The 25,198-nt window shown below is 43.1% G+C and overlaps 1 protein-coding gene across 1 annotated transcript in view; it reads right to left on the bottom strand.

The window, feature by feature from the left end:
* CCDC60 (coiled-coil domain containing 60) overlaps nt 1–25,198 on the bottom strand; it is a 198,370-nt gene that overhangs the window by 66,185 nt on the left and 106,987 nt on the right. Inside the window, exon 5 of the mRNA XM_053589374.1 lies at nt 6,164–6,334. Coding sequence (XP_053445349.1) covers nt 6,164–6,334 — 171 coding nt within the window. The remainder of the gene's footprint in view (nt 1–6,163; nt 6,335–25,198) is intronic.

The raw sequence follows: 25,198 nt of genomic DNA, 5'->3' as shown, positions 1-25,198 counted from the left end.
ATAGTGCTCAAGACAGCATGGTACTGGCACAAAAACAGAGACATAGACACTTGGAGTTGAATTGAAAACCAAGAAATGAAACTAACATTTTACAACCACCTAATCTTTGATAAACCAAACAAGAACATACCTTGGGGGAAAGACTCCCTATTCAATAAATGGTGTTGGGAGAACTGGATGTCTACATGTAAAAGACTGAAACTGGACCCACACCTTTCCCCACTCACAAAAATTGATTCAAGATGGATAAAGGACTTAAATTTAAGGCATGAAACAAGAAAAATCCTCCAAGAAAGCATAGGAAAAACACTGGAAGATATTGGCCTGGGGGAAGACTTCATGAAGAAGACTGCCATGGCAATTGCAACAACAACAAAAATAAACAAATGGGACTTCATTAAACTGAAAAGCTTCTGTACAGCTAAGGAGACGATAACCAAAGCAAAGAGACAACCTACACAATGGGAAAGGATATTTGCATATTTTCAATCAGACAAAAACTTGATAACTAGGATCTATAGAGAACTCAAATTAATCCACATGAAAAAAAGCCAACAATCCCTTATATCAATGGGCAAGAGACATGAATAGAACTTTCTCTAAAGACGACAGATGAATGGCTAACAAACACATGAAAAAATGTTCATCATCTCTATATATTAGAGCAATGCAAATCAAAACAACCCTGAGATATCATCTAACCCCAGTGAGAATGGCCCACATCACAAAATCTCAGAACTGCAGATGCTGGCGTGGATGTGGAGAGAAGGGAACACTTTTACACTGCTGGTGGGACTGCAAACTAGTACAACCTTTCCGGAAGGAAGTATGGAGAAACCTCAAAGCACTCAAGCTCGACTTCCCATTTGATCCTGCAATCCCTTTACTGGGCATCTACCCAGAAGGAAAAAAATCCTTTTATCATAAGGACACTTGTACTAGACTGTTTATTGCAGCTGAATTTACAATCGCCAAAATGTGGAAACAGCCTAAATGCCCACCAACCCAGGAATGGATTAACAAGCTGTGGTATATGTATACCATGGAATACTATTCAGCTATTTATAGAAATGGAGAGTTTACATCCTTCATATTAACCTGGATGGACGTCGAAGACATTATTCTTAGTAAAGCATCACAAGAATGGAGAAGCATGAATCCTATGTACTCAATTTTGATATGAGGACAATTAATGACAATTATGGTTATGGAGGGGGAACAGAAAGAGGGAAGGAGGGAGGAGGGTGAGGCCTTGGTGTGTGTCACACTTTATGGGGGCAAGACATGATTGCAAGAGGGACTTTACCTAACAATTGCAATCAGTGTAACCTGGCTTATTGTACCCTCAATGAATCCCCAACAATAAAAAAAAAATATTTATAAATGAACGCTTATATTTTTGATACTTGTGTGACAAGGATTATATCTATAGAAGTATAGCTCTTAAATGTGAGATGCATTTTAGCCTTCATGGAAATTAAGATTTTCAGCCATAAATTTAAGTATTTTAGGTAATTGTGGCCTAGAAAGACCAAACTCACTTTATTGCATAATAATAGCTAAGAACTACCCAGCATGTTTTATGTTCTAGAGTCTGTGTTAAGTATTATTTCATTTACTCCATATAACAAACTTGGGAGCTTGGTACCATCTCATATGGGCAAAGAAAAGGAAGGCTCAGAGGTGCAGGGACTTAACAAAGTCAAGCAGTTGTATGGGGGAGAATCAGAACTTGAATCCAAGTCCTGACCTACTCTAAGGCTTGTGGTAACTGCTACACTGTCTTGATATAGACAGTCCCCTGATGCTATTTCGTAACACTCTCCCACCCCTGAAATTGATGGCTCTGTTGCAGTAATGGCTTCCAGTTTTATTTTAATAACCAGCCTTGTACAGCTCATAGAATCCACCAGATAAGACATAACCAAGCCAATGTCTACAAAAGGAGCAATCTCATGCATATTTAAACTTATTAAACTTTAAACAAACCATGTCTCACACACTGAAACATGGATTGGAGAGGGGACAATTATGTCCATGACCATGGATTGCCTGTGGCTCAAAGGAGTAGGGCACTGGCCCCATATACTGGAGGTGGAGGGTTCAAACCCAGCCCCAGACAAAAACTGAAAAACAAACAACCAACCAACCAACCAACCAACAACAACAACAACAACAAAAACCCACCACCCGAACAACTGGAATGTTACACCTGGACCATTTAAATAGGCACAAGAACATCTTTACCAGTTGCCCTCCTTCCCCAGTGCTTATCAGGTCTGCCTGTTAATGTAAGCAGAGCTCCTGCAAAAAGAAAAAAAAAAAAGCTGTGAGTTTATTCCAGGGAAAGGCTGCCAGCTGGCTGGTGTCAGTAGGAGTAATAGACTCTATGAGTGACATTGGGCTCAGGCTAACAGACAGAACTTGTGCTGAGCCCTTGGTACACTTGTGGCAACAATGAGTGTCCTCTGTATCATGTAACCCTTCAAACCCTGATGAGGACATTTTAATGGTTCTGACTCTGAAAAAGAATCTGACTTTTGGCAAAAGACAACGCAGTCTTACCCCCTTCCTTTCTTGCCTGGACCCTCCTAGCCAGACAAGGTGGTTGCTGCAATTTTTGGTGGGCGGAGATTAATGGTGTCTTTTAAACATGCCTCTCTTTGTCACCCATCTGACTCCCTTTCAGGATTAAAGAACTTGCTCAGAAGTCATACCCCTGGGGATTCTTTCCAGATTCCCATTTCACCCTGAACACGAGGGGATGGGCCCTCCAGGGCATGTTCGTGTGTTCCAACATGGTACTCTGCTGTGCCACTGGATGCGGTAGCGGCTCTCCCTTAATCCTTTTTATATCTCCAGGCCACCTGAAGGCCTGCACGTAGTAGGTCTTCGGCATATTGTGGTTAGTTGTGCAACAAGAATGGGGCTGAATCGAGGCAGTCTTTTTTCTCTACCCACAAACTTGCTTTGGAACTGATTGAGATTTATGTAAAGGTCCAAGACTCAAAGCACTAGAGACCACTGCCATCATAATGAGGATCTCATGGGGAAAGAGAGGAATGGATTTGCTTCTCACTCCATGAGGCAGAACCTCATGAGAACCAATAGCAAACATCTGTTTTTTTTCCAGCAATGGCTGCCTTTCCTCTTTTCTCTCTTCCGAAGGGTCCCCTCTGCTCACCCTCCCAGCCAGCCTTCTTGCATGTTACCTGTCTCCTAAGAGGAGGGTTAGTTGTATTGAATGCATCATACTCTCCTTGCTCAATTAAAAAAAAAAAAAAAAAGAAAGAGAAAAAAGGTTCCTCTTCAGGGTATCCATTCCTTAAAAGGACAAGGAGGAGAGATTGCAAATTATAAGTATTTTCTCTCATCTTAGTATAAATAAAAGTGTTCATGAATGAATATGCAAATATCAGGCTAGGTTTATTAGACAAACCCTTTGGGTAAAAAATACCAAAAATGGTGGACAAAATAGCCAAAAAAGAAAAAAAACCCAAAAACTTAAAAGTGGCAACAAACTGACCCAGGGGGACATGGGAGTCTCTAGGCCAACAATGAAGAGAGAATGGAAGGTAGAGGGGTAACCAGTTCTTTGGTCCTAAGGATATTTGCCAATTCCGAGTTAACTTTTCTTATAATAGCTTCACAGGGAATAAAATGGGGACAGAAATCATAGCCTGGGGTCCATACAAATGAGAATTCAAAGAGGAGACCCCTCCCACAATAACCTGGGATCCCCAGGGCCACAATTCAGGAGAGGGGAGCCTGGGAATAGACCTGCCTCCATGTGGTCTTGCAGTCTGGGTTCTCATCCATCACCTGGACCCTTGAGTTTTAAAGAGGTCCCTAATCAGTAGTGTCCAGTCATCCCCACCACTCCAAACTTCAGGGTGTCATAGACCAGAACCCCTATTCTATTTAAAAAAAATTTTTTTTTTAAATTTAGGTGAAAGTTACAGAACATAAAATTAACTGTTTTACAAGGTAAAATTAAGTAGCATTTAGTACGTTCACATGTTGTGTAGCCATCACCTCTGTTTAGTTCCAAAACATTTTCATAGTCCCTGAAAGGAGACCCTGGGTCCCCCCCATTCCATGTTCCCCCCAGTCCCATGACAACCACCTATCTGCTTTCTGTCTAGGATGAACCCCAAAATGCATTAGTGAAAGAAGCCAGACACAAAAGGTCCCACATTGTATGACACCGTTGACACATATTCATATTTCTTTAATATTCTGAAGAACAGAATTTGGGAAAGGCTGCAGAGCAAGGGGGGTATCTGCTATGGTTTCCATTTCTTCTTTTGCAAGCAACATGGCAATTCAGATTTCTGAAGGCAGCCCTAGCATAATGGCTCTCAACTGTGGCTTCACATTGGAATCACCCAGGGGAACTTTAAAAAAATTCTATGGACAGCTAACACTGCCAGGGAGCCTAATTTCACTGGCCTGGGATGTACCCTGGGTATCAGGGTTTTCAAGAACTCACTAGGTGATTCTGGTTCTGAGGCACGGCTGCGGTTGAGACCAGGTGGCAGCTGCAGGCTGTGCAGCTTCTCCCTGACGGCTGCAGCATCTCCTGTCTCATCCCTGCCCAATCTAAGATCCCACAATTTTGTCCATGACAAATGGCACAACCCATGCATTTTTGCACCACTGGGTTTAGGACTCAGGGATGCTTTCTAACTCATGACCTTGAGAAAAAAATTAGTCAACATCTCTAAGCCTCATTTCTCCATCTCTGAAACAGGGCTAATAATAGTACCTATTGCACAGGCACGTTTTGAAGTTTAGGTGAAGAGACGTGCGTAACGCACATGGTAAACAGTCATCATTGTATTTATTGCTGTCATTGTTGTTACTTATCGCATGCATGGTCATTTTATAACAGACTGATCTGTCATCTCCCAACCAGGAAAAAGTTTTTTTTGTTTTTTTTTTGTAGAGACAGAGTCTCACTGTACCGCCCTCCGGTAGAGTGCCGTGGCGTCACACGGCTCACAGCAACCTGTAACTCTTGGGCTTACGCGATTCTCTTGCCTCAGCCTCCCGAGCAGCTGGGACTACAGGCGCCTGCCACAACGCCCGGCTATTTTTTTGTTGCAGTTTGGCCGGGGCTGGGTTTGAACCCACCACCCTCGGCATATGGGGCCGGGGCCCTACTCACTGAGCCACAGGCGCCGCCCGAAAAAGTTTTTTTTTTTACAAAAAGAGGGGCTACTTTACTCAACAAACCAACAAACACTTTTTGTGCACCTGCTTTGTGTGGACACTGAATGAGGCCCTGGGGAAGCAGCTGATGGTCTAGAACAGAGATGCTGATGTAGGATACAGAGAACTGGCACAGAAATACATGTTATGAGGACCTGGAGTGCAAATGGCGCAAGGAGTTGCCAGGGCTGAAATCCAGGAGGTATCAGGAGAGGGCAGCACTTAAGCTGGGCATTTGGTGGTATGTAGAACTTTAGGTAGAAGAAGATGTAAGGACAGATTTTTAAGGCCCAAGGAACAGCATGGAAAAACGTCTGGGAAGAAGGGAAAGAGGCACATTTGGGGACCAGAAAGATTTCTCACGTACCTCTTCATGTAGATCTTAGCATGGGATATAAGGACAGAAATAGAAGATATTCCACTAAATACCAGAAGGTGAGGCTGGAAGGTAGGTTGAACTAGATGAAAGCGGTGGTCCCCAACCATTTTGGCACCAGGGATCATTTTCATGGAAGACAATTTTTCAGATGGACTGGGGGCTGGGAGGATGTTTTGGGGATGAGTCAAGCGCACTAAATGTCCACCTCAGATCACAGGCATTAGATTCTCATAAGGACCTTGCAACCTAGATCCCTCACATGTGTAGTTTGCGGTAGGGTTCGCAGTCCTGCTGATGAGACAGGAGGCAGAGGTCAGGCCGTGATGCTGGTGATGGGGAGTGGCTGTAAGTACAGATGAACCTTTGTTCACTCGCCAGCCACTCATATCCTGCTCTGTGGCCCAGTCCCCAACAGGCCACAGCTGGCAGGTTGGGGACTGCAGGACTAAAGAAGATGTTAGACTTCATGCTGAGAAGTGGCTCCTGCTATGGGACAGCTGACAATGCTCAGCCCAGCTCACACTCAATGGGCCTTCCCAAGAAGGTGCCGCATCTGCCGGGTCCACTTACGTCAACAAGGTGTCTCTGTAGTGGATTTCCGACGTCTTTTTGGCTGGTTGGAATTTATTTATTTCTTCCTCTTTCAGTTTCTGAAGTTGTTGTTGCCTCTTTTTCAACGCACTCTCCTCCTTCAGCATGGCAAAATAGCCACGGCCTATCTTCACAGACTGGATCAAGATGCTAGAGAGAGGAAGGAAGAGAGGGAGAGAGGGGAAAGATAAATGGAGAGACAGGAGAGATACAGAGAGAGAGAAGAGAGAGACAAAATTAAAAAAAAGAAACAAGATGAGTTGACTTATATTAAGACAGTGTTCTATTGCCTTGGGACTCAAAACCTCTGTGGGCACTTTGTGTCTGTAGGACTCTCAGTTTCCAGGGTCAAACGGACCTGAGCTTGAGTTATGTATCTACCTCGTACTGAACATCTTGGACAAGTCATTTAATCTCTCCAAGCCTCATTTCCTTCATCGTCCATCACCTAACAAATAGTCATGAGACACTACTCTGTGTCAGACACTCTGCCTGGTGCTGTGAAGTGAGTGTAATGATTCACAGCCCTCAGGATCGGGCACCCTCAGGCATGAGAAGGGGTTAGCAGCAAGGTGCCCGTCACCGAAGAGGAGGACTGCTCTTCCCTGCTGGTCATTGGCACAGATTCTGGCTATAGGGCCAAATCGCCATGGGGCTCCTGGCCAAGGCTTCCCTCACTTCTATTTTCCTAAATGCTCACACCTGTAAGTACCATTGCCTGAGTCCAGTAAATAAGGGGTAGGCATTTGCTTAAGTAGGGACATAAGTAGGGACTTTACTGATCTTTTCTTTCCAACTCAGTCGCTGTCTCCCAGTCAGACATCCTAACGCCGGCTTGATGTGAAGACATCCTACACCCTGAGGGGCCACACACCTCCCTGCCTTGTGCCAGTCTTCACCTTGGGGTTGGAGGGAGCAGCCCTATGATGAAGTGAGGCAGAGGGGTGTGCAGGTCTCTCTCTCTGTCCCCCTGTCTGCCTATCTGGGATGTTGTCAGGCACCATAAACCATCACCACATTCCCTAGATAATGTTAGTTCTGAAATCAACTTTATTTGTTCTCCAAATTTCTAAAATGCAACCAATGTGTGCTGGGCACTGTGCCGACTATCAGGGATACAGTGATAAATGAGACGGTGGGTCCCTCAAAGTTCATGATATAATATAGGAAAGAGGGATAGATGGGAAGTCATTGTTGACACAGTATGATGGGGGAGGGAGGCCCCTGGAGTTCATGTGTGGGGCACCTAATTCAGATGGGTGGTGGTGGTGGCCTCTCTCTCTCTGCAGGTCTTTCTCATGCTCAGTTTTGGTAGGGGATATTCCCTGCCAGCTGTCATAGATAGACTCTGATATGATTAATTGGTCCCTGACTTTTCTTGCTATGAAGGGTTAAGGTAACACTAAGGCATTTTCATTTCAGCAGAGGACACCTATAAAGGTCCACTGGGAAAATGGGAGGTGGGAGGTGGGGCTTTTTCAGCATTTTTCAAATCACGTCACACAGGTGGCAGCTATTTAGTTATCATTCGATAACTTTTCATTCATTCATTTCTCAGGCTGGCCTTGGCTGAGAACATGCTATTCCAGGTACTGCTATGGGTGACTGGGGCTGCACAAAGCAACAAGGCGAGGCATTTGCCTCTAGAGAAATCACAGTATAATGGAGAAAGCACAACCACAAACAGGCACTCTCAACCTGATGTGCCAAAGGGCCATAGGGGCCTAGAGAAATCTTGGGATGCTTCCTGGAGGAGGTGGCATTTGGGTTAAGTAGGAATTCACCAGTAGGACAAGGTGGGACATGGCATACCAGTAGATGGAATAGCAGGTGTAAATGCAAAGAGGTAGGTCTAAAGACAACTTGTTTAGGGAGCTACAAAGTATCCTTAAAAAGCTGATGCACAGAAGCTGTGTAGGAGAGTAGCCAGAGCTAAAGCTGGCAATGTTGGCAGGGACCAGATGGTGCAGGGTCTTAGGTTCTGAAGTGAGCCCAGAGTTGGGGGTTGCTAGGAATGTGCCTTCTAAAAATACTCAGAATCTGCAAACGTCTGAGTTTTCATGAACAATTTTTAAAGCTATTAACAATACCTAGAACACGAAACAGTCTGTTATGTACTGGAGCAACTTGTTTTTACATTTCTATTGCATGGACCTTAGTTTATCTTGGTCTTGCAATGCACATTTTTTCACATCTTAACATTTCTGACACGAGGCCTTATCTTCTATTTTTTTACATTTTACTTTTATTTTTTATTGTTTGGGATTCCTTGAGGGTACCAAGAATTAGGTTGCACTGATTGCATTTGTTAGATAAAGTCCCTCTTATAATTGTGTTCCACCCTCAAGAGGTGTGCCATACACCGTGACCCCCCCCCCGTCTGTCTCTCCTCCCTTCTCCCCACTTGCTCATCCCTTCCCCCGTATTAGCTCATCAACTGCCCTCATATTAGAATAGAGTACACTGGATTCTCGCTTCTCCATACTTGTGATGCTTTAGTAAGAAGAATGTGTTCCACCTCCATCCAGGTTAATATAAAAGATGTAAAGTCTCCATCTTTTTTAGTGACTGACTAATACTCCATGGCATACATACACCACAGCTTGTTGATCCATTCCTGGTTTGGTGGGCATTTAGGCTGTGTCCACATTTTGGCAATTGTAAAGTGAGTTGTGATAATGTCCTTATGACAAAGGCTTTTTTTCTCTTCTGGGTAGATGCCTTGTAATAGGATTGCAGAATCAAATGGGAGGTCTAATTGGTGTTCTTCAAGGATTCTTCATAGAGGTTGTATTAATCTGCAGTCCCACCAGCAGTGTAAAAGTGCTCCATTTTCTCCACATCCACACCAGCATCTGCAGCTTTGAGACTTTGCCATGTGGGCCATTCTCACTGGGGTTAGGTGATACAAGGCTTTATCACTGGCCTTTCGCAAGTGCAGTTGCTTTGCACTTGTTACCTCTGCGTGTTCAAACTTGGTTGTTACTCCTGGTGGCCTGACAGCACAACTGTTCTCTTGATGTTTTAGTCAACAAATCCCTGGACCATGAGTTGGAAATCTGTTATATTATTTTTTGACATAGTCTTATAAAATCAAGGAAGTGCCAGAATCAAAACTTTTAGACTAGGTGTCAATAGCTAGGAAGAAAATCCTGGAGACGATAGTGGGATAGCCTTTCAGGAAACGTTGCATCAGACATTGTTGACTCTGAGTAGAAAAGTCACTCAGAAGAGCTGGGCTTTGAAGAAGTTTGAGGGATACCTTAGCCAGTATATTTTACTTATATTTTCCTTTTCATGTGAGCAGAATATAAAAGAATAAACAGAATATAAAATAATTGAGCTGGGTATGGTGGCTCACATCCATAATTCCAGAACTTTGGGAGGCCAAGGGGAAAGGGTTGCTTGAGCCCAGCAATTCAAGACTAGCCTGGGCAACACAGTGAGGGCCCATGTCTACAAATAAAACAATAAAAAAATTGTCCAGGCATGCTGGCACTGTGGTCCCAGCTACTTGGAAGGCTGAGGTGGGAGAATTGCTTGAGTTCATGAGTTCAAGGTTATAGTGAGCTATGCTTGCATCACTGGACTCTGTCACTGGGACAACAGAGCAAGCCTCCAACTCTTTAAAAAAATTTTAGGTCATTAAATGTGCAATGTCCTATTCTGAATCAAAAGTTTATTATATCTTAAGCAGTACAATTTTTTTCTTTCTTTTTTTTTGAAAGAGAGTCTCACTTTGTTGCCCTTGATAGAGTACCATGGTGTCACAGCCCACAGCAACCTCACATTCTTGGGCTCGAGTGATTCTCTTGCCTCAACCTCCCAAGTAACTGGGACTGCAGGTGCTCACCACAGTGCCTGGCTATTTTTAGAGATAGGGTCTTGCTGTGGCTCAGGCTGGTCTTGAATTCGTGAGCTCAGGCAATCCACCCAGCTTGGCCTCCCAGAGTGCTAGGATTACAGGCATGAGCCTCTATGCCAGGCCTTGAGAAGTAGTACAATTAATCAAAGTATGTGCCTAAACTATTGACACAGTTTTGCCATCTTTACAGTAGCTTGTTTATGCCAGCCGTGAAAAAGCCGAGAATGAGCAGTAAGGAAGCTGTGAAAGGTGTTACAGTTTGCTGACAATTGAATATTTTTCCTTGCAAGAAGCAGTCCAAAGCCTGGAAGAAACGGTATTCAGTTGATGTGAGGTCTGGTGAACACGGTGCATGACTCAGCGTTTCCAAGTCCAGCTTCTGTAGCTTGAGTTTTGTTTGTGTGACATGTGGTTGAACATTGCAAGAGGATTGGCTTGTCTCTATTGACCAACTAGCTGTTTAATTGCAAGCACCCTCCTTACTCCATCCAGCTGGTTGGAGTAGACATTCACGGTGATCGACTGATCAGGTTTCATAAAGCTGTAGTGGATAATACCAGTGCTGGACCACCAAACAGGCACCATTAGTTTTCTTTGATGACTATTCAACGTTAGACGGTGTTTCAGCACCTCGTCTTTATCCAACCATTGTGCCCAACACTTGTGATTGTCTAAAAGAATCCATTTTCATCACACATTAAAATATGGTGGAGAAATGGGTTGCTTTTATGTTGTAATGGGAAAGAAAGGCAAGCTTTCAGATGATTTATCTTCTGACATTTCTTTAATTCATGCTGAACTCATCTATCTGGACTCTACCTTCACACATAGGTTGAGATGGACTTGGTTCCATTATGGCTCATCATTATCCACTTTGGTCTCCAGTTGTCCATGAGGCTCATTTTCTTTTGCTTCTAATGATGCAGTTTATTAGGATGTTTATTGTGGTGCTTCTTGAAAATATGGGAAAAACAGGGACAACATCAACGTTCCACTGCACAAGGTAAGTAAACTATATTCATCCTACGAATAATCTGCAACAGCTAAAAGAATAACATGTTTTCATAAGTACTAACATTGACAGTTCCCCAAAACACATTTTTCTGTTTGAAAAAAAATAACATACAGTAAAATATCATTAATATAATATAGTAAGATATTATATTTTACATATTTACATAAATATTCATAGAAATGAAGCATACAAAACAATGCTTTATATTGCATACAGGTGCAAATATATAAATATTCAGAAATAGGTCTGTAAAGACATAAAACAAAGTTATAACAGGTTTTACCCCTGGGAAAGTCTGTTGGCTATATCTGGTAATAGCTTAAATTTTTTACAAAATATATTTATTTATTTTATTAAATCATAGCTGTGTACATTAATGCGATCATGGGGCACTATACGCTGGTTTTATAGACCATTTGACAATTTTCATCACCCTGGTTAACATAGCCTTCCTGGCATTTTCTTAGTTATTGTGTTAAGACATTTATATTCTACATTTACTAAGTTTCACATGTACCCTTGTAAGATGCACTGTAGGTGTAATCTCACCAATCACCCTCTTTATGCTCATCCTCCCCCCTCCCTCTCCTCCTTACCCATCTTCTTAGGTTATAACTGGGTTATAGCTTTCATATGAAAGCCATACATTTGTTGCATAGTGGTGCTGAGTACATTGGATACTTTTTCTTCCATTCTTGAGATACTTTACTAAGAAGAATATGTTCCAGCTCCATCCATGTAAACATGAAAGGTAAAGTCTCCATCTTTCTTTAAGGCTGCATAATATTCCATGCTGTACATATACCATGATTTGTTAATCCATTCGTGGATTGATGGGCATTTGGGCCTTTTCCATGACTTAGCAATTATGAATTGGGCTGCAATAAACATTCTGATATAGGTATCTTTGTTATAATGTGATTTTTGGTCTTCTGGGTATATACCTAGTAGAGGAATTATAGGATTGAATGGCAGATCTATTTTTAGATCTCTAAAGTGTTCTCCAAACATCTTTCCAAAAGGAATGTATTAATTTGCATTCCTGCCAGCAATGAAGAAATGTTCCTGTTTCTCCATATCCATGCCAACATCTCTGGTCTTGGGATTTTGTGATACGGGCTAATCTTACTGGAGTTAGATGATATCTCAAAGTAGTTTTGATTTGCATTTCTCTGATGATTAAAGATGATGAGCATTTTTTCATATGTCTGTAGGCCATGCGCCTGTCTTCTTCAGAGAAGTTTCTCTTCAAGTCCCTTGCCCAGCCTGCGATGGGATCACTTGTTCTTTTCTTGCTTATATGTTTGAGTTCTCTGTGGATTCTGGTTATTAAACCTTTGTCAGAGACATAACCTGCAAATATCTTCTCCCATTCTTAGGGCTGTTTGCTTGCTTTACTTACTGTGTTCTTGGCTTTGCAGAAGCTTTTTAGTTTGATCAGGTCCCAGTAGTGTATTTTTGAAGCTGCTTCAATTGCCGGGGGATCCTCGTTATAAAATACTCGCCCAGACTGATTTCTTCAAGGGTTTTCCCTGCACTCTCTTCTAGTATTTTTATAGTTTCATGTCTTTTTTTTTGTTCAGGTTTTTTTTTTTATTGTTAAATCATAGCTGTGTACATTAGTGCAAACGCCTGTACCCATTCTAAGATGCGCCATAGATGTGGCCCCACCCATTACCCTCCCTCCATCAAAACCTCCCCCCTCCCGTCCCCTTCCTTGGCCATTTCCCCATAGTCTTGTGCTATAGTTGGGTTATGGTCTTCATGTGAAAGCTATCATTTAGCTTCATAGTAGGGCTGAGTACATTGGATAATTTTTCTTCCATTCCTGAGATACTTTGCTAACAAGAATATGTTCCAGCTCCATCCATGTGAATATGAAAGAGGTAAAGTCTCCATCTTTCTTTAAGGCTGCATAGTATTCCATGGTATACATGTACCACAATTTGCTAGTCCATTCGTGGGTCGATGGGCACTTGGGCTTCTTCCATGACTTAGCAATTATGAATTGGGCTGCAATAAACATTCTGGTACAGATGTCTTTGTTATATTGTGACTTTTGGTCTTCTGGGTATAAACCTAGTAAAGGAATTATAGGATCGAATGGCAGGTCTATTTTTAGGTCTCTAAGTATTCTCCAAATATCCTTCCAGAAGGAACGTATTAGTGGGCATTCCCACCAGCAGTGTAGAAGTGTGCCCTTTCCTCCACATCTATGCCAACATCTCTGGGTTTGGGATTTTGTTATGTGGGCTACTCTTATTGGGGTTAGGTGATATCTCAGAGTAGTTTTGATTTGCATTTCTCTGATGATTAAGGATGATGAGCTTTTTTTCATGTGTTTGTAGATCTTGCGTCAGTCTTCTTTAGAGAAGTTTCTCTTCAAGTCCCTTGCCCACCCTGAGATGGGGTCACGTGTTCTTTTCTTGTTAATACGTTTGAGTTCTCTGTGGATTCTGGTTATTAGACCATTATCGGAGGTATAACCTGCAAATATTTTCTCCCATTCTGAGGGCTCTCTGCTTGCTTTACTCACCATGTTCTTGGCTGTGCAGAAGCTTTTTAGTTTGATCAGGTCCCAGTAGTGTATTTTTGATACTGCTTCAATTGCCTGGGGAGTCCTCCTCATAAAATATTCACCCAGGCCGATTCCTTCAAGAGTTTTCCCTGCACTTTCTTCAAGTTTTTTTATAATTTCATGTCTTAAATTTAAACCTTTTATCCAGTGAGAGTCTATCTTGGTTAATGGTGAAAGGTGTGGGTCCAGTTTCAATCTTCTACAGGTTGCCAGCCAGTTTACCCAGCACCATTTGTTAAATAGGGAATCTTTTCCCCACTGAATGTTTTTAATTGGCTTGTCAAAGATCAAATAACGGTAAGTAGCTGGATCCATCTCTTGGTTTTCTATTCTGTTCCAGACATCTACTTCTCTGCTTTTGTGCCAGTACCATGATGTTTTGATCACTATGGATTTATAGTACAGTCTCAGGTGTGGTAGAGTGATTCCTCCTGCTTTGTTTTTATTGCTCAGTAATGTTTTGGCTATTCGAGGTTTTTTCTGATTCCATATAAAACGAAGTATTATTTTTTCAAGATCTTTAAAGTATGACAATGGAGCTTTAATAGGAATTGCTTTAAAATTATATATTGCTTTGGGCAGTATGGACATTTTAACAATGTTGATTCTTCCCAGCCATGAGCATGGTATGTTTTTCCATCTGTTAACATCTTCAGCTATTTCTTTTCTTAGAGTTTCATAGTTCTCTTTGTAGAGATTTTTCACATCCTTTGTTAGGTATACTCCCAATATTTCATCTCCTTTGGCACTACTGTGAAAGGAATAGAGTCCTTGACGTTTGTTCGGCTTGGTTATTGTTGGTATATATAAAGGCTACAGATTTATGGGTGTTGATTTTGTAGCCTGAGACATTGCTATATTCCTTGATCACTTCTAAAAGTTTTGTAGTAGAATCCCTATTGTTTTCCAGATATACGATCATATGATCTGCGAAGAGTGAAAGTTTGATCTCTTCTGACCCTATGTGGATACCCTTGATCGCCTTTTCTTCCCTAATTGCAATGGCTAAAACTTCCATTACAATGTTAAAGAGCAATGGAGACAATGGGCAACCTTGCCTGGTTCCTGATCTAAGTGGAAATGATTTCAATTTAACTCCATTCAATATGATATTGGCTGTGGGTTTGCTGTAGATGGCCTCTATCAGTTTAAGAAATGTCCCTTCTATACCAATTTTCTTAAGTGTTCTGATCATAAAGGGATGCTGGATATTATCAAAAGCTTTTTCTGCATCAATTGAAAGAATCATATGGCCTTCATTTTTAAGTTTGTTAATGTGTTGAATTAACAAACTACATTACATTACATTAATCTACATTTATAGATTTATGTATATTGAACCAGCCTTGAGACCCTGGGATAAATCCGATTTGGTCATGGTGTATAATTCTTTTGATGTGTTGTTGGATTCTGTTTGTTAGGATCTTATTGAGTATTTTAGCATCTATATTCATTAGTGATATTGGTCTATAATTTTTTTTTCTTGTTGGGTCTTTCCCTGGTTTGGGGATCAAGGTGATGTTTGCTTCATAGAATGTGCTGGGTAATATTCCTTCTTTTTCTATATTTTGGAAGAGGTTTAGTAGTATAGGTACTAGTTCTTCTTTAAATGTTTGGTAGAATTCTGATGTAAAGCCATCTGGTCCTGGGCTTTTCTTTTTAGGGAGATTTTGTATAGTTGATGCTATTTCAGAACTTGATATAGGCCTGTTCAACATTTCCACTCCGTTCTGGCTAAGTCTTGGTAGGTGGCATGCTTCCAGGTATTGGTTGATTTCTTTCAGATTTTCATATTTGTGAGAGTAGAGTTTCTTGTAGCATTCGTTAAGGATTTTTTGAATTTCTGAGGGGTCTGTTGTTATTTCATCATTACCATTTCTGATTGATGAAATTAGAGAATTTACTCTTTCTTTCCTGGTTAGGTTGGCCAAAGGTTTATCTATTTTATTGATCTTTTCAAAAAACCAGCTTTTGGATTTATTGATCTGTTGTATAATTCTTTTGTTTTCAATTTCATTTAATTCTGCTCTGATTTTGGTTATTTCTTTTCTTCTGCTGCGTTTGGGGTTGAAATGTTCTTCTTTCTCCAGTTGCTTGAGATGTTCCATTAAGTTATCAACTTCCTCTTTTTCCGTTGTCTTGAGGAAGGCTTGCAGTGCTATAAATTTCCGTCTTAGGACTGCCTTTGCAGTATCCCAGAGGTTCTGATAATTCGTGTCTTCATTGTTGTTTTGTTCCAAAAATTTGGCGATTTCCTTCTTAATCTCATCTCTGACCCAGCTATCATTCAGCGTAAGGGTATTTTACTTCCATGTTTTTGTATGAGTATGAAGATTCCTGTTGTGACTGAGCTGAACTTTTATTCCATGGTGGTCCAAGAATATGCAAGGAATAATTTTTATTCCTTTAAATTTACTGAGGTTAGACTTGTGACCTAAGATGTGATCAATTTTGGAGTATGTTTGTGGGCTGATGAGAAGTATGTATATTCAGTTTTGTTGGGATGAAATGTTCTGTAGATGTCTGCTAAATCCAAATGTTGGATGGTTAGGTTTAAATCTAAAATTTCTTTCCTCAACTTCTTATTGGAGGATCTATCCAACACTGCCAAAGGAGTGTTGAAATCTCTGACTATTATGGAGCTGGAGGAAATCAAGTTGCTCATTTCTGTTAGAGTTTCTCTTATCCATTGAGGTGCATTCTGGTTGGGTGCATAAATATTAATAATTGAAATCTCATCATATTGAGTATTACCCTTAACAAATATGAAGTGACCATTCTTATCCTGCCTTACTTTTGTTGGTTTAAAGCCTATTGTGTCTACAAATAGAATTGCAGCAGCTCCTTTTTTCTGATTACCATTTGACTGAAATATGGACAACCATCCTTTCACCCTGAGTCTATATTTATCTTTTAAGGTAAGATGTGATTCTTGAATGCAACTAATATCTGGCCTGAGTTTTTGTATCCAGTCAGATAACCTGTGCCTCTTTAGAAGACAGTTTAAGCCATTCACATTAATGGAGAATATTGATAAGTCTGGTAAAATTTTGGGTATCGAATTTTTTGAAAGTCCAGTGGACATTTTTCATCCTTTTGCCACTGTGGAAGTTGGAGTTTGATCAAAAGTTTTTGAGTGAGTTTACTTCTGTGGTAGACGATTGGGCTGGTCATTATGGAGGATAGGTCTGAGAATATCCTGAAGAGCTGGTTTGGTTATGGCAAATTTCTTCAACATATGAATGTCATTAAAGTCTTTAATTTCTCCATCATAAATAAAACTCAGTTTGGCTGGATACAGGATCCAGGGTTGAAAGTTATTTTGTTTTAGGAGATTAAAAGTCGATGACCACCGTCTTCTGGCTTGAAAAATTTCAGCAGAGAGTTCTGCAGTCATTCTAATATTCTTCCCTTTGTAGGTAATAGATTTCTTATGTCTGGCTGCTTTCAGAATTTTCTCCTTCATATTAACTTTAGTGAAGTTAATTATGATATGCCTGGAGGATGTCTTATTCGGATTGAGTCATGTTAGGGTTCTGAAACTGTCTGCTATCTGAATTTCAGAATCTCTTGGCATGTCTGAAAAATTCTCTTTCATAATTTCATGGTGAAGGGCCTCTGTGCCTTGGGAATGCCACTTCATCAGTTTCAGGGATTCCAATGAGGCGGATATTAACCTTCGTTGAATTATCCCAGAGCTCTCTGAGAGAATGATCCATTTTTGCTCTCCATTTCTTTTCCTCTTTGAGAGTTTGGGAGCACTCAAAAGCTTTGTCTTCAATGTCAGAGATCCTTTCTTCTGCTTGCTCCACTCTGTTACTGAGGGATTATACTGTATTTTTCAGATCTTTGATGGCTGCAAATTCTTGCTTCAGTGCATCAAAATCTTTAGTGGTTTTGTCTTTAAATTCTGTAAGTTCTTGAGACATCTTTTGAATTTATCCTCAAATTTCTAATTCCAACTTTTGAATTGCTCCTTGAATTTCTAATTCCAAATTTTCCTCCATTCCTTTTTTTTTATTTATTTTTTTTTGTAGTGACAGAGTTTCACTTTATTGCCCTCGGTAGAGTGCTGTGGCGTCTCACAGCCCACAGCAACCTCCAGCTCTTGGGCTTGGGGGATTCTCTTGCCTCAGCCTCCCGAGTAGCTGGGACTACAGGCGCCCGCCACAACGCCCGGCTATTTTTTTGTTGCAGTTTGGCCGGGGCCAGGTTTGAACCCACCACCCTCGGTATATGGGGCCGGCGCCCTGCTCACTGAGCCACAGGCACCACCCACCTCCTTTCTATTAATCTTGTTTGAAATCCAAATTCTGAATTCGCGTTCTGACATCTCAGCCAGCTGTTTATGAATGGGATCTTCAGTTACATGTGCCATATCTTTCCTTGGGAGGAGGGTTGATCTATTCTGGTTATTCATGTTACCAGAGTTTTGCCACTGATTCTGCCCCATGATTATTTTACTCCATTTGACTTTTCCCCTGGAGCTTTGTCAAGGACCTGTACAGTGCTACGGCCTGAGAAACTGGGGACCTGTTTGGTGTGGTGGGGCTAAGTGGTTCTGTCTTGTTTTCAGCTGTTCTCTGTCTGATCCTAATGAAACAGTTACTCTGGGTTGAAGTCTGAGCTGTCGAGAAATACCAGCAATTATATCATGCTGCCCCCCACAGGTAACAATTGGAAAAGGAGAATCAAACCTTCCTACACCACACAACCAGGGCACCACTTGGATAGTCCTTGGCCGGTTGGCTCAGTTCCAAAGGTCCAAATCAATCGTCTCAGTCAGCACCTGTCTCAGGTGGGAGAGTTTAAAAGGTTTCTGGCAACTGGATCCCAGGGGTCTGCTGACAACTCAAATATGACTTGGTCCCAGTGCTCAGTGAAGTCAGGAGGACCCACCCAGCAAATAGATTAGTCTGGGAAGGTTGATGCCTCCTACCCCACCTCACACCTCTGTCACACCCAGTCACTGATAGCCCCGCAGGGCTGTGACCCAGTTACCTTCAATGAGCAGATACTCCAGGGGTTTGCACCTGCCTGAATCACAAGGAAATCTATGTCTGGTCAGCCAGGCCACTGCTCTCTGCCTCTATCCAGCAGGGGGAGGCAAGGCCTGACAACCTCGGGCACTTGATGGAGGCTGGGGGTTGTTCACTCAGTTCCAGCCCCGCCCCTGATTGATGTTACTGGCAGAACAGAACAACTTTGCTGGAATTTGTTTCTGTTCCTGCTAAATTCCCCTGCAGAAGAGAAGCTGTTTTGAGTTCCCAGAACCCTGTGCCTCAGGCCCTGTCTTTGCTCCTGCAGGTTTGTATTCATAGCACGGTTAGCTGTCAGTTCTAGCCTCCTGCCTTCCCTTGTCTATAGGCTGACCATCCCCTGAGGGCCGGGTGAGTTTTAGGCTCAGTAAAGCAGTCCTGTGGGTCAGCCCCGCCCTGTGAATTTCCCGGCTCTGCATGTGTGTTTTCTAGTCCCCGCGCTCCACCCAGGCTGGTACTGCTTCAGGCAAACACTTTACTCATGGGGCCTGTGTTTCAGTCTGAGATCTGTTCCACAGTGGTTGCCACCTGAGAAGATGCCCGGCCTCCTCTGGTTTCCCAGGGAGAAAGGAGGTGTGGCTTCAGAATATCCAGGGGTGAGCCCTATTGTTGCCCAAAATGGCTGCTGCTCTGTGCCTCGGGGCACCGCCACTCGGGTGTCGCTCCCTCTCAGCTGACTGTCCTCTCCTCACTCCCATGCTGCAGAATCAGCACTGACCAGCTGCAGCCCAGGCCCTGTCCACTCCCTTCGACAAATCCCCCAAGAATCTGGACTCCTGGGGGACAGGCCTCCAGACCTCAGAGTGAGAGTGGAGGGGTGTGCTGGCAGCTCAGAATTGCAGGTAGAGAATATATACAGTTTTCTACAGTTTTATGCCTGGAAGGAGAAGGCCGTGGCACCCTATTAGGGGAGGTAGGTCCAGTTTTTAGAGGGTCTCTCCCATCGAGTGTAGTGGGAGGACCTTTGAACTCTGCTCGTTTGTTTGTGGGGCACGCCCAGCCGTTCTCATGGTGGAGAGGACTCCCATCCACTTGGTGATGGATTTTGTACCTTTTGCTTGTATCCTTGGGGTCGTAGCTCGCCTCAGTGGGGTTGATGTGCATTCTTCAACCTTCTCTCTTGGTGCAGCTCTAATCCACCAGGTTACTTGGTGAATTTCTGTCCTTTAACTCTCCTTCGGCCTGGAGCCTCTGTGGAGCCTCAGTCAGCCATCTTGTCTCCCCCCACCCTCCCTCAGGCTCGCACCTCGGCCACCTTCGCAATGCCACTGCTCCCCTATGCCTGCCACCGCTGCTCTCCCTCAGCCACAGGCACCACTGAGCAGCCCCATCTCCAAACTCGGGAATCATAGTTAAGAATTGGAAATGCATCTCTCACTGCCCTGAGCCTTTCTCTCCCTCCACCCCTCTCCCTCGCTCCCCACTTCGCCCCACTCCGGTCGCCCCTGCCACTGCCGCCTCCGCGCTCGGCAGCCCCCCTCCTCCCCAGCTGCTGCCCAAGGCTCATTTTCAAGATTAAAATCACCAGAGTGGAACTTCTCAACCCACTGATGTACTGTGCTTTCATTAGCCACATACTTCTCAAATGCTTCATTGTTATTTCAAGATGTCTGTGCTGCATTAGTTTCATGATGGACTGAACTCATATTCAAAAATAACATGAATTTTTGACTTATCCATAATTCAACAAAAATTACTCTAAAAAAGTCTGAAAGGTAATCCAAACCATGTATTTTAAAGAATGAGGATATACCTTCACGATAAAATTAAAAGAAGTATCAAATTGAAATGTCAGAGATATCAGCCTTGGTAATGAGACATTTCATACTTAATAAGCTTAATAGGAAACAAAATATTTTACAAGCTACCAATTCTTTTTTTTTTTTTTTTGGACAGACTTTCACTCTGTCACCCTGGGTAGAGTGCCATGGCATCATAGCTCACAGCCAACCTCAAACTCTTGGACTCAAGCGATCATCTTGCCTCAATTTTCCTATTTTTAGTAGAAACGGGGGGTCTCACTCTTGCTCAGGCTGGTCTTGAACTCCTGTGCTCAAGCATTCCACCCGCCTCTGCCTCTCAGAGTGCCAGGATTACAGATGTGAGCCACTATGCCTAGCCACAAGCTAAACATTCTAAGTGGTAAGAAAGCACTATTAATTGGCTGTATTATTGTTTTGCTTTGTTTTTAAAATTTAGGAAAATTTTTGTTTTTTCTGTTTTTTTGCTGTTTTAAAAATGTTTTTCTTTTCTGTTTTTTTGTGTGTGTGTGTGTTTCTTTGTTTTGCTTTGTTTTTAATGGCATGTCTTAGAATCCATGGTGGCTGAAATCAGTAAAATGCAATATTTGAGGCTTGGCGCCTGTAGCTTAACTGGCTGAGGTGCCAGCCACATACACCAGAGTTGGCGGGTTTGAATCCAGCCTGGACCCACCAAACAACAATGACAAGTACAACCCAAAAATAGCCAGGCGTTGTGGCTGGCGCCTGTAGTCCCAGCTACTTGGGAGGCTGACAGAAGAGAATTGCTTAAGCCCAAGAGTTGGAGGTTGCTGTGAGCTGTGATGCCACACACTCTACCCAGGGCAAAAGCTTGAGGCTCTGTCTCAAAAAACCAAACCAAAAAATGCAATATTTGAGCTTCCTATGAATGTGTCACCACATATACAATTTTCCGAGTATTTATGCCACATGTCACATGTCCATCCAAGCCAGTCAGTTTCAGGCAAGGCTCAGTCTTACCCACCCAGCTTATGTTCTTGTCATTGCAAAACAATCCCTCAGCTTCCTTGTGTATAAAATTGTGCAAAAAATGAATGGGTAAGCTTTTATAAATTATACCACACATACCTTTTGGCCCTTAATTATCACTTCTAGCTGTTTTGGCCTGCCTTTTATTTTTAAGTTTAAGAATGTGAGCAGTTAATATGATATTCAAAATAACATATGCTTCTATTTTGTTTTCATGCTTCTGAATCCTTGAGCATCCTGAGGTTGCAAGGGAACTTGATAAAAAGAAAATGGTTACCATTTGCAACACCTTAATTTGACAAAGAAGGATTTTTTTCTCTATGTAGCACCAACAAAGCACACGCAGAGAGAACTTGGGAGGTGAGGCTGGTGTGACAGCAACCGTTTCTCATCATTGTGCTGCTTCACAGAGATGGCTTGGACCCTGTCTGAGCCTGTGTGGGCTGCTATTATAAAACAACCATAGATTGGGTGCTTAAACAACAGAAACTTCTCACATTTCTGGGAGCCAGGACTCTAAGATTAGGGTTGCCAACATGGCCAGGTGATGGTGAGGGCCTCCTGGCAGGTTGCAGACTGAAAGTGAGACAGTTTTCTGGGGTCCCTTTTAAAAGGGCACTAATCTCATTCATAAGGGTGGAGAGTAATCACCCCCCTTTCCCCAAAGTCCCCACCCTCCTAATATCATCACCTTGGGGTTAGGATTTCAACATATGAATTTCATGGGGGTGGGGAGGAGACGCACACATTCAGTCCTTAATAGTCCCTTGACCCAAACTTTGGTCAAGAGGTCAAGACTGGCAGTACTCACACGCATGCACCAAGAAAGTGTGAAATGGTTTCTCACTTGCATGCTGAGGCTTTCCATGGAGAGCAGGGAAGGCTTCCAGCTAGGTCTCAAAGTAGCCCGGGAGAACAAGAGGGAACATTGGCTTGTGGCTTTATGGTGTTTAGGTGATGGGGTGGTGGTTCCTTGTTTGGGTGTGGTTTGAACTTTCTACCAGTGTCAAAGGAGGGCTTGCCTGGGCCTTCTTATCTTATCAACTTGCCAAGATACAGGGCAGAAGGGGAGGGGTGAGTGGTGGGGCTCGAAATCTGATGGCAGCCAAACATCAAAAATGGAGTGAGGGCGTGATGGATCATGCCTAACCTAACAACATCGTAATTCTAGCACTCTGGAGGCTGAGCCGGGAGGATTGCTTGAGGCCAGGAGTTTGAGACCAGTCTGGGCAACGTAATAAGACTGTGTCTCTACAAAAAAAATGAAAACAAAAATTGGCAACGATGGTGATGCAGGCCTTGTAGTCCCAGCTACTTGGAAGGTTGAGGTAGGAGGATGGTTTGAACCCAGGAGCTGGAGGCTGCAGTGAGCGTTAATATTATGATGCTGCTGCTCTTCAGCCTGGGTGACAGGGCAAAACTTTGTCTCAAAAAAATAAAAACATGGAGTCAGATTTCTTATTACATTACCATTCAATTTCCAATCTGTGTGTTCGCCTTAATAGTTGCATCATTATCAACTGTTGAACAACACCAGTCGACAAGTATTTATTGAATACCTACTATGTAACAGGCACTATTGTTGGTGTTGAGGATACAGCAGTAAAAAAACCAGCCACAAAGGTCTGGAGCTCATGAAGCTCCTCTTCCAGGGGTGGAGACAGAATGAAAATAAGGAGCTAAACTACGTACAATAAGCTCACTGCTGTGGAGGAACGTGAGACAGGTGAGTGGGGAGAGTGACGGCCAGGGCTGAGGGGTGGGAGGGCAACTTTAAGTACATGAGCCATGAGACTTCCCTGAGGCTGAGACTTTTGAGGAAAGATGTGGGGGAAGTTAAGGGAGCAATCCAAGCAATCCAAGCAGTGTGCCAACGTAGAGGGAACAGCAGGAGCAAGGCTCTGAGCAAGTTCAATTTTAAAGTAAGAGAAGTTTGGATTTCAGTGAATAAAATGTTACGTGATACTGCACAATACACATGTGCTACCCAAATACTGGTTTTGTCTGCTTTAGATATTGTTCACCTTAACTTTTGTTTGACAGACATATTCCTCTTTGAAAAAGGAAGGGAGGGAAGGGAGGAAAGAGGGAAGGAGAGATGGAAGGAAGGGAGGGGAAGAGGGACTGGGAGAGAGAAAGAGAGAGAGGGAGGGAGGAAAAGAAAGGAAAGGAACGAGAGAGAAGGGAGAGAGGAAGGTAGGGAGGGAGGGAGGAAAGGAGAGGGGGGAAGGGAGGGTAGTGTCCTCGATTTAGAAAGATAACAAAGCACCAGGAAATACCGCTGGTCTGGGCCCTTGCTTTCCAACACCTTTACTCTAGGGTCCCACTCCAAGAGAGGCAATTGATCTTGCCATTTTAATGAAGAAGCTCATCTCTAATAACTCAGTATAACATCTTCATGTGCAGGCCCCAGAAACAGAGCTGTAGAGGTCCCTCTCTGCCATTGGACATGAATGAGGCTTCTGAAGTGTTTCCAGTGTGCCCTTGAAAGGCAGCAAATGATTCACATAAGAAGCCTTTACCATGAACTAGGAGATGTTGGGATTTCACATCTGTAGTAGATCTCAGTGCTGCTTACCAGTATTTCTGTGCCTTACCCTTCAAGTCCATCTGGGTGCATGCATGTGTTAGCTATCCTCACAATGGCTCTACATTAAGGATGCTGTTGTTATCATTCCCATCTGCAGATGAGGAAACTGAGGCCAGGAAAGGACTTGCAGTCACCAAGTTGGGGTCTGAAGCCGGGTGGTGGTGGGTTCACTGCAGAGCCTTGCTGTGGCCTGGGCTGGCTGGTAGAATGTCAGGATGTTTCTCAGGGGGCTGGTCTAAATGTGGCCTTTCCATCGCAAAGTCCCACCAGTGTGCCTGAGAATCCCCTTTCATTGCCTTTGAAGTTTTCACGGGACACCGGATCACTGGCCGACTGACTGACAGGTGTCAGGGGCTTGCTTTTAGCCAGGCAATCTTTCTTGTGGCTGTGCAGATTCTCTCAGAGAATGGAAGGCTGTCAGAGAGACCTGTTAGGTCCCGAGACAGATCTCAGTCTGCGGGGGCAGAGAGCAGGATGGCCACCGAGAAGACACCTGGCATATGATGACTGCACGTAGCAAAGGGAGGGGGCGGCTCCAGGGACCCAGAACAGGCCCAGCCAGCTTGGTGGGCTGTGTACTCAGATTTCAACGTGTAACTGGATAAGAGCCTCCATCTTCCTCTGCAATGTGTGTGTTATGGATTAAATGTGGCCTCCCCTCCCCAGTTTGGATGAGAGGGTCCCAAATGCCAGTATTTCAGAATGTGATCTTGTTTGGAAATAGGGTGGTTGCAGATGTGATTAGTCAAGATGAGATCATAATGGAGTAGTGTTGACCCCCAGTCAAGTATGACTGGAATCCCTGTGAAAAGGGGAAATGCAGACACAGACATGCCAAATCTCACGGGAGAATGCCATGAGAAGATGAAGGCAGAGATCGGGGTGATGCTTCTATAAGCCTGGGGCACCAACGTGCTAGGGGAGGGGAAGGGGGAGGATTGTCCCTCACAGACCTTGGAAGAAACCAACCCTCCTAACACCTCGATCTTGGACTTCTGACCTCTATAACTATGAGACAATAAATTCTGTTGTTTAAGCCACTGGTTTATGGTACTTTGTTACATCAGCCCTAGCAGATTAATACAGCAGCCTAACTGCTTTTTTATTTTCTTTGACTGTGTTGGTGAATGTCAGAGTCTGTGCTGGGCACTTACTGTGGGTCAACTCCTGTTCAAGG

This window comes from Nycticebus coucang, chromosome 4 (genome assembly GCF_027406575.1).
Source record: "Nycticebus coucang isolate mNycCou1 chromosome 4, mNycCou1.pri, whole genome shotgun sequence".
In the NCBI taxonomy this organism is placed as follows: domain Eukaryota; kingdom Metazoa; phylum Chordata; class Mammalia; order Primates; family Lorisidae; genus Nycticebus; species Nycticebus coucang.
Note: the sequence above shows the minus strand (reverse complement) of the source record. Positions and strands in the feature narration are given on the sequence as shown.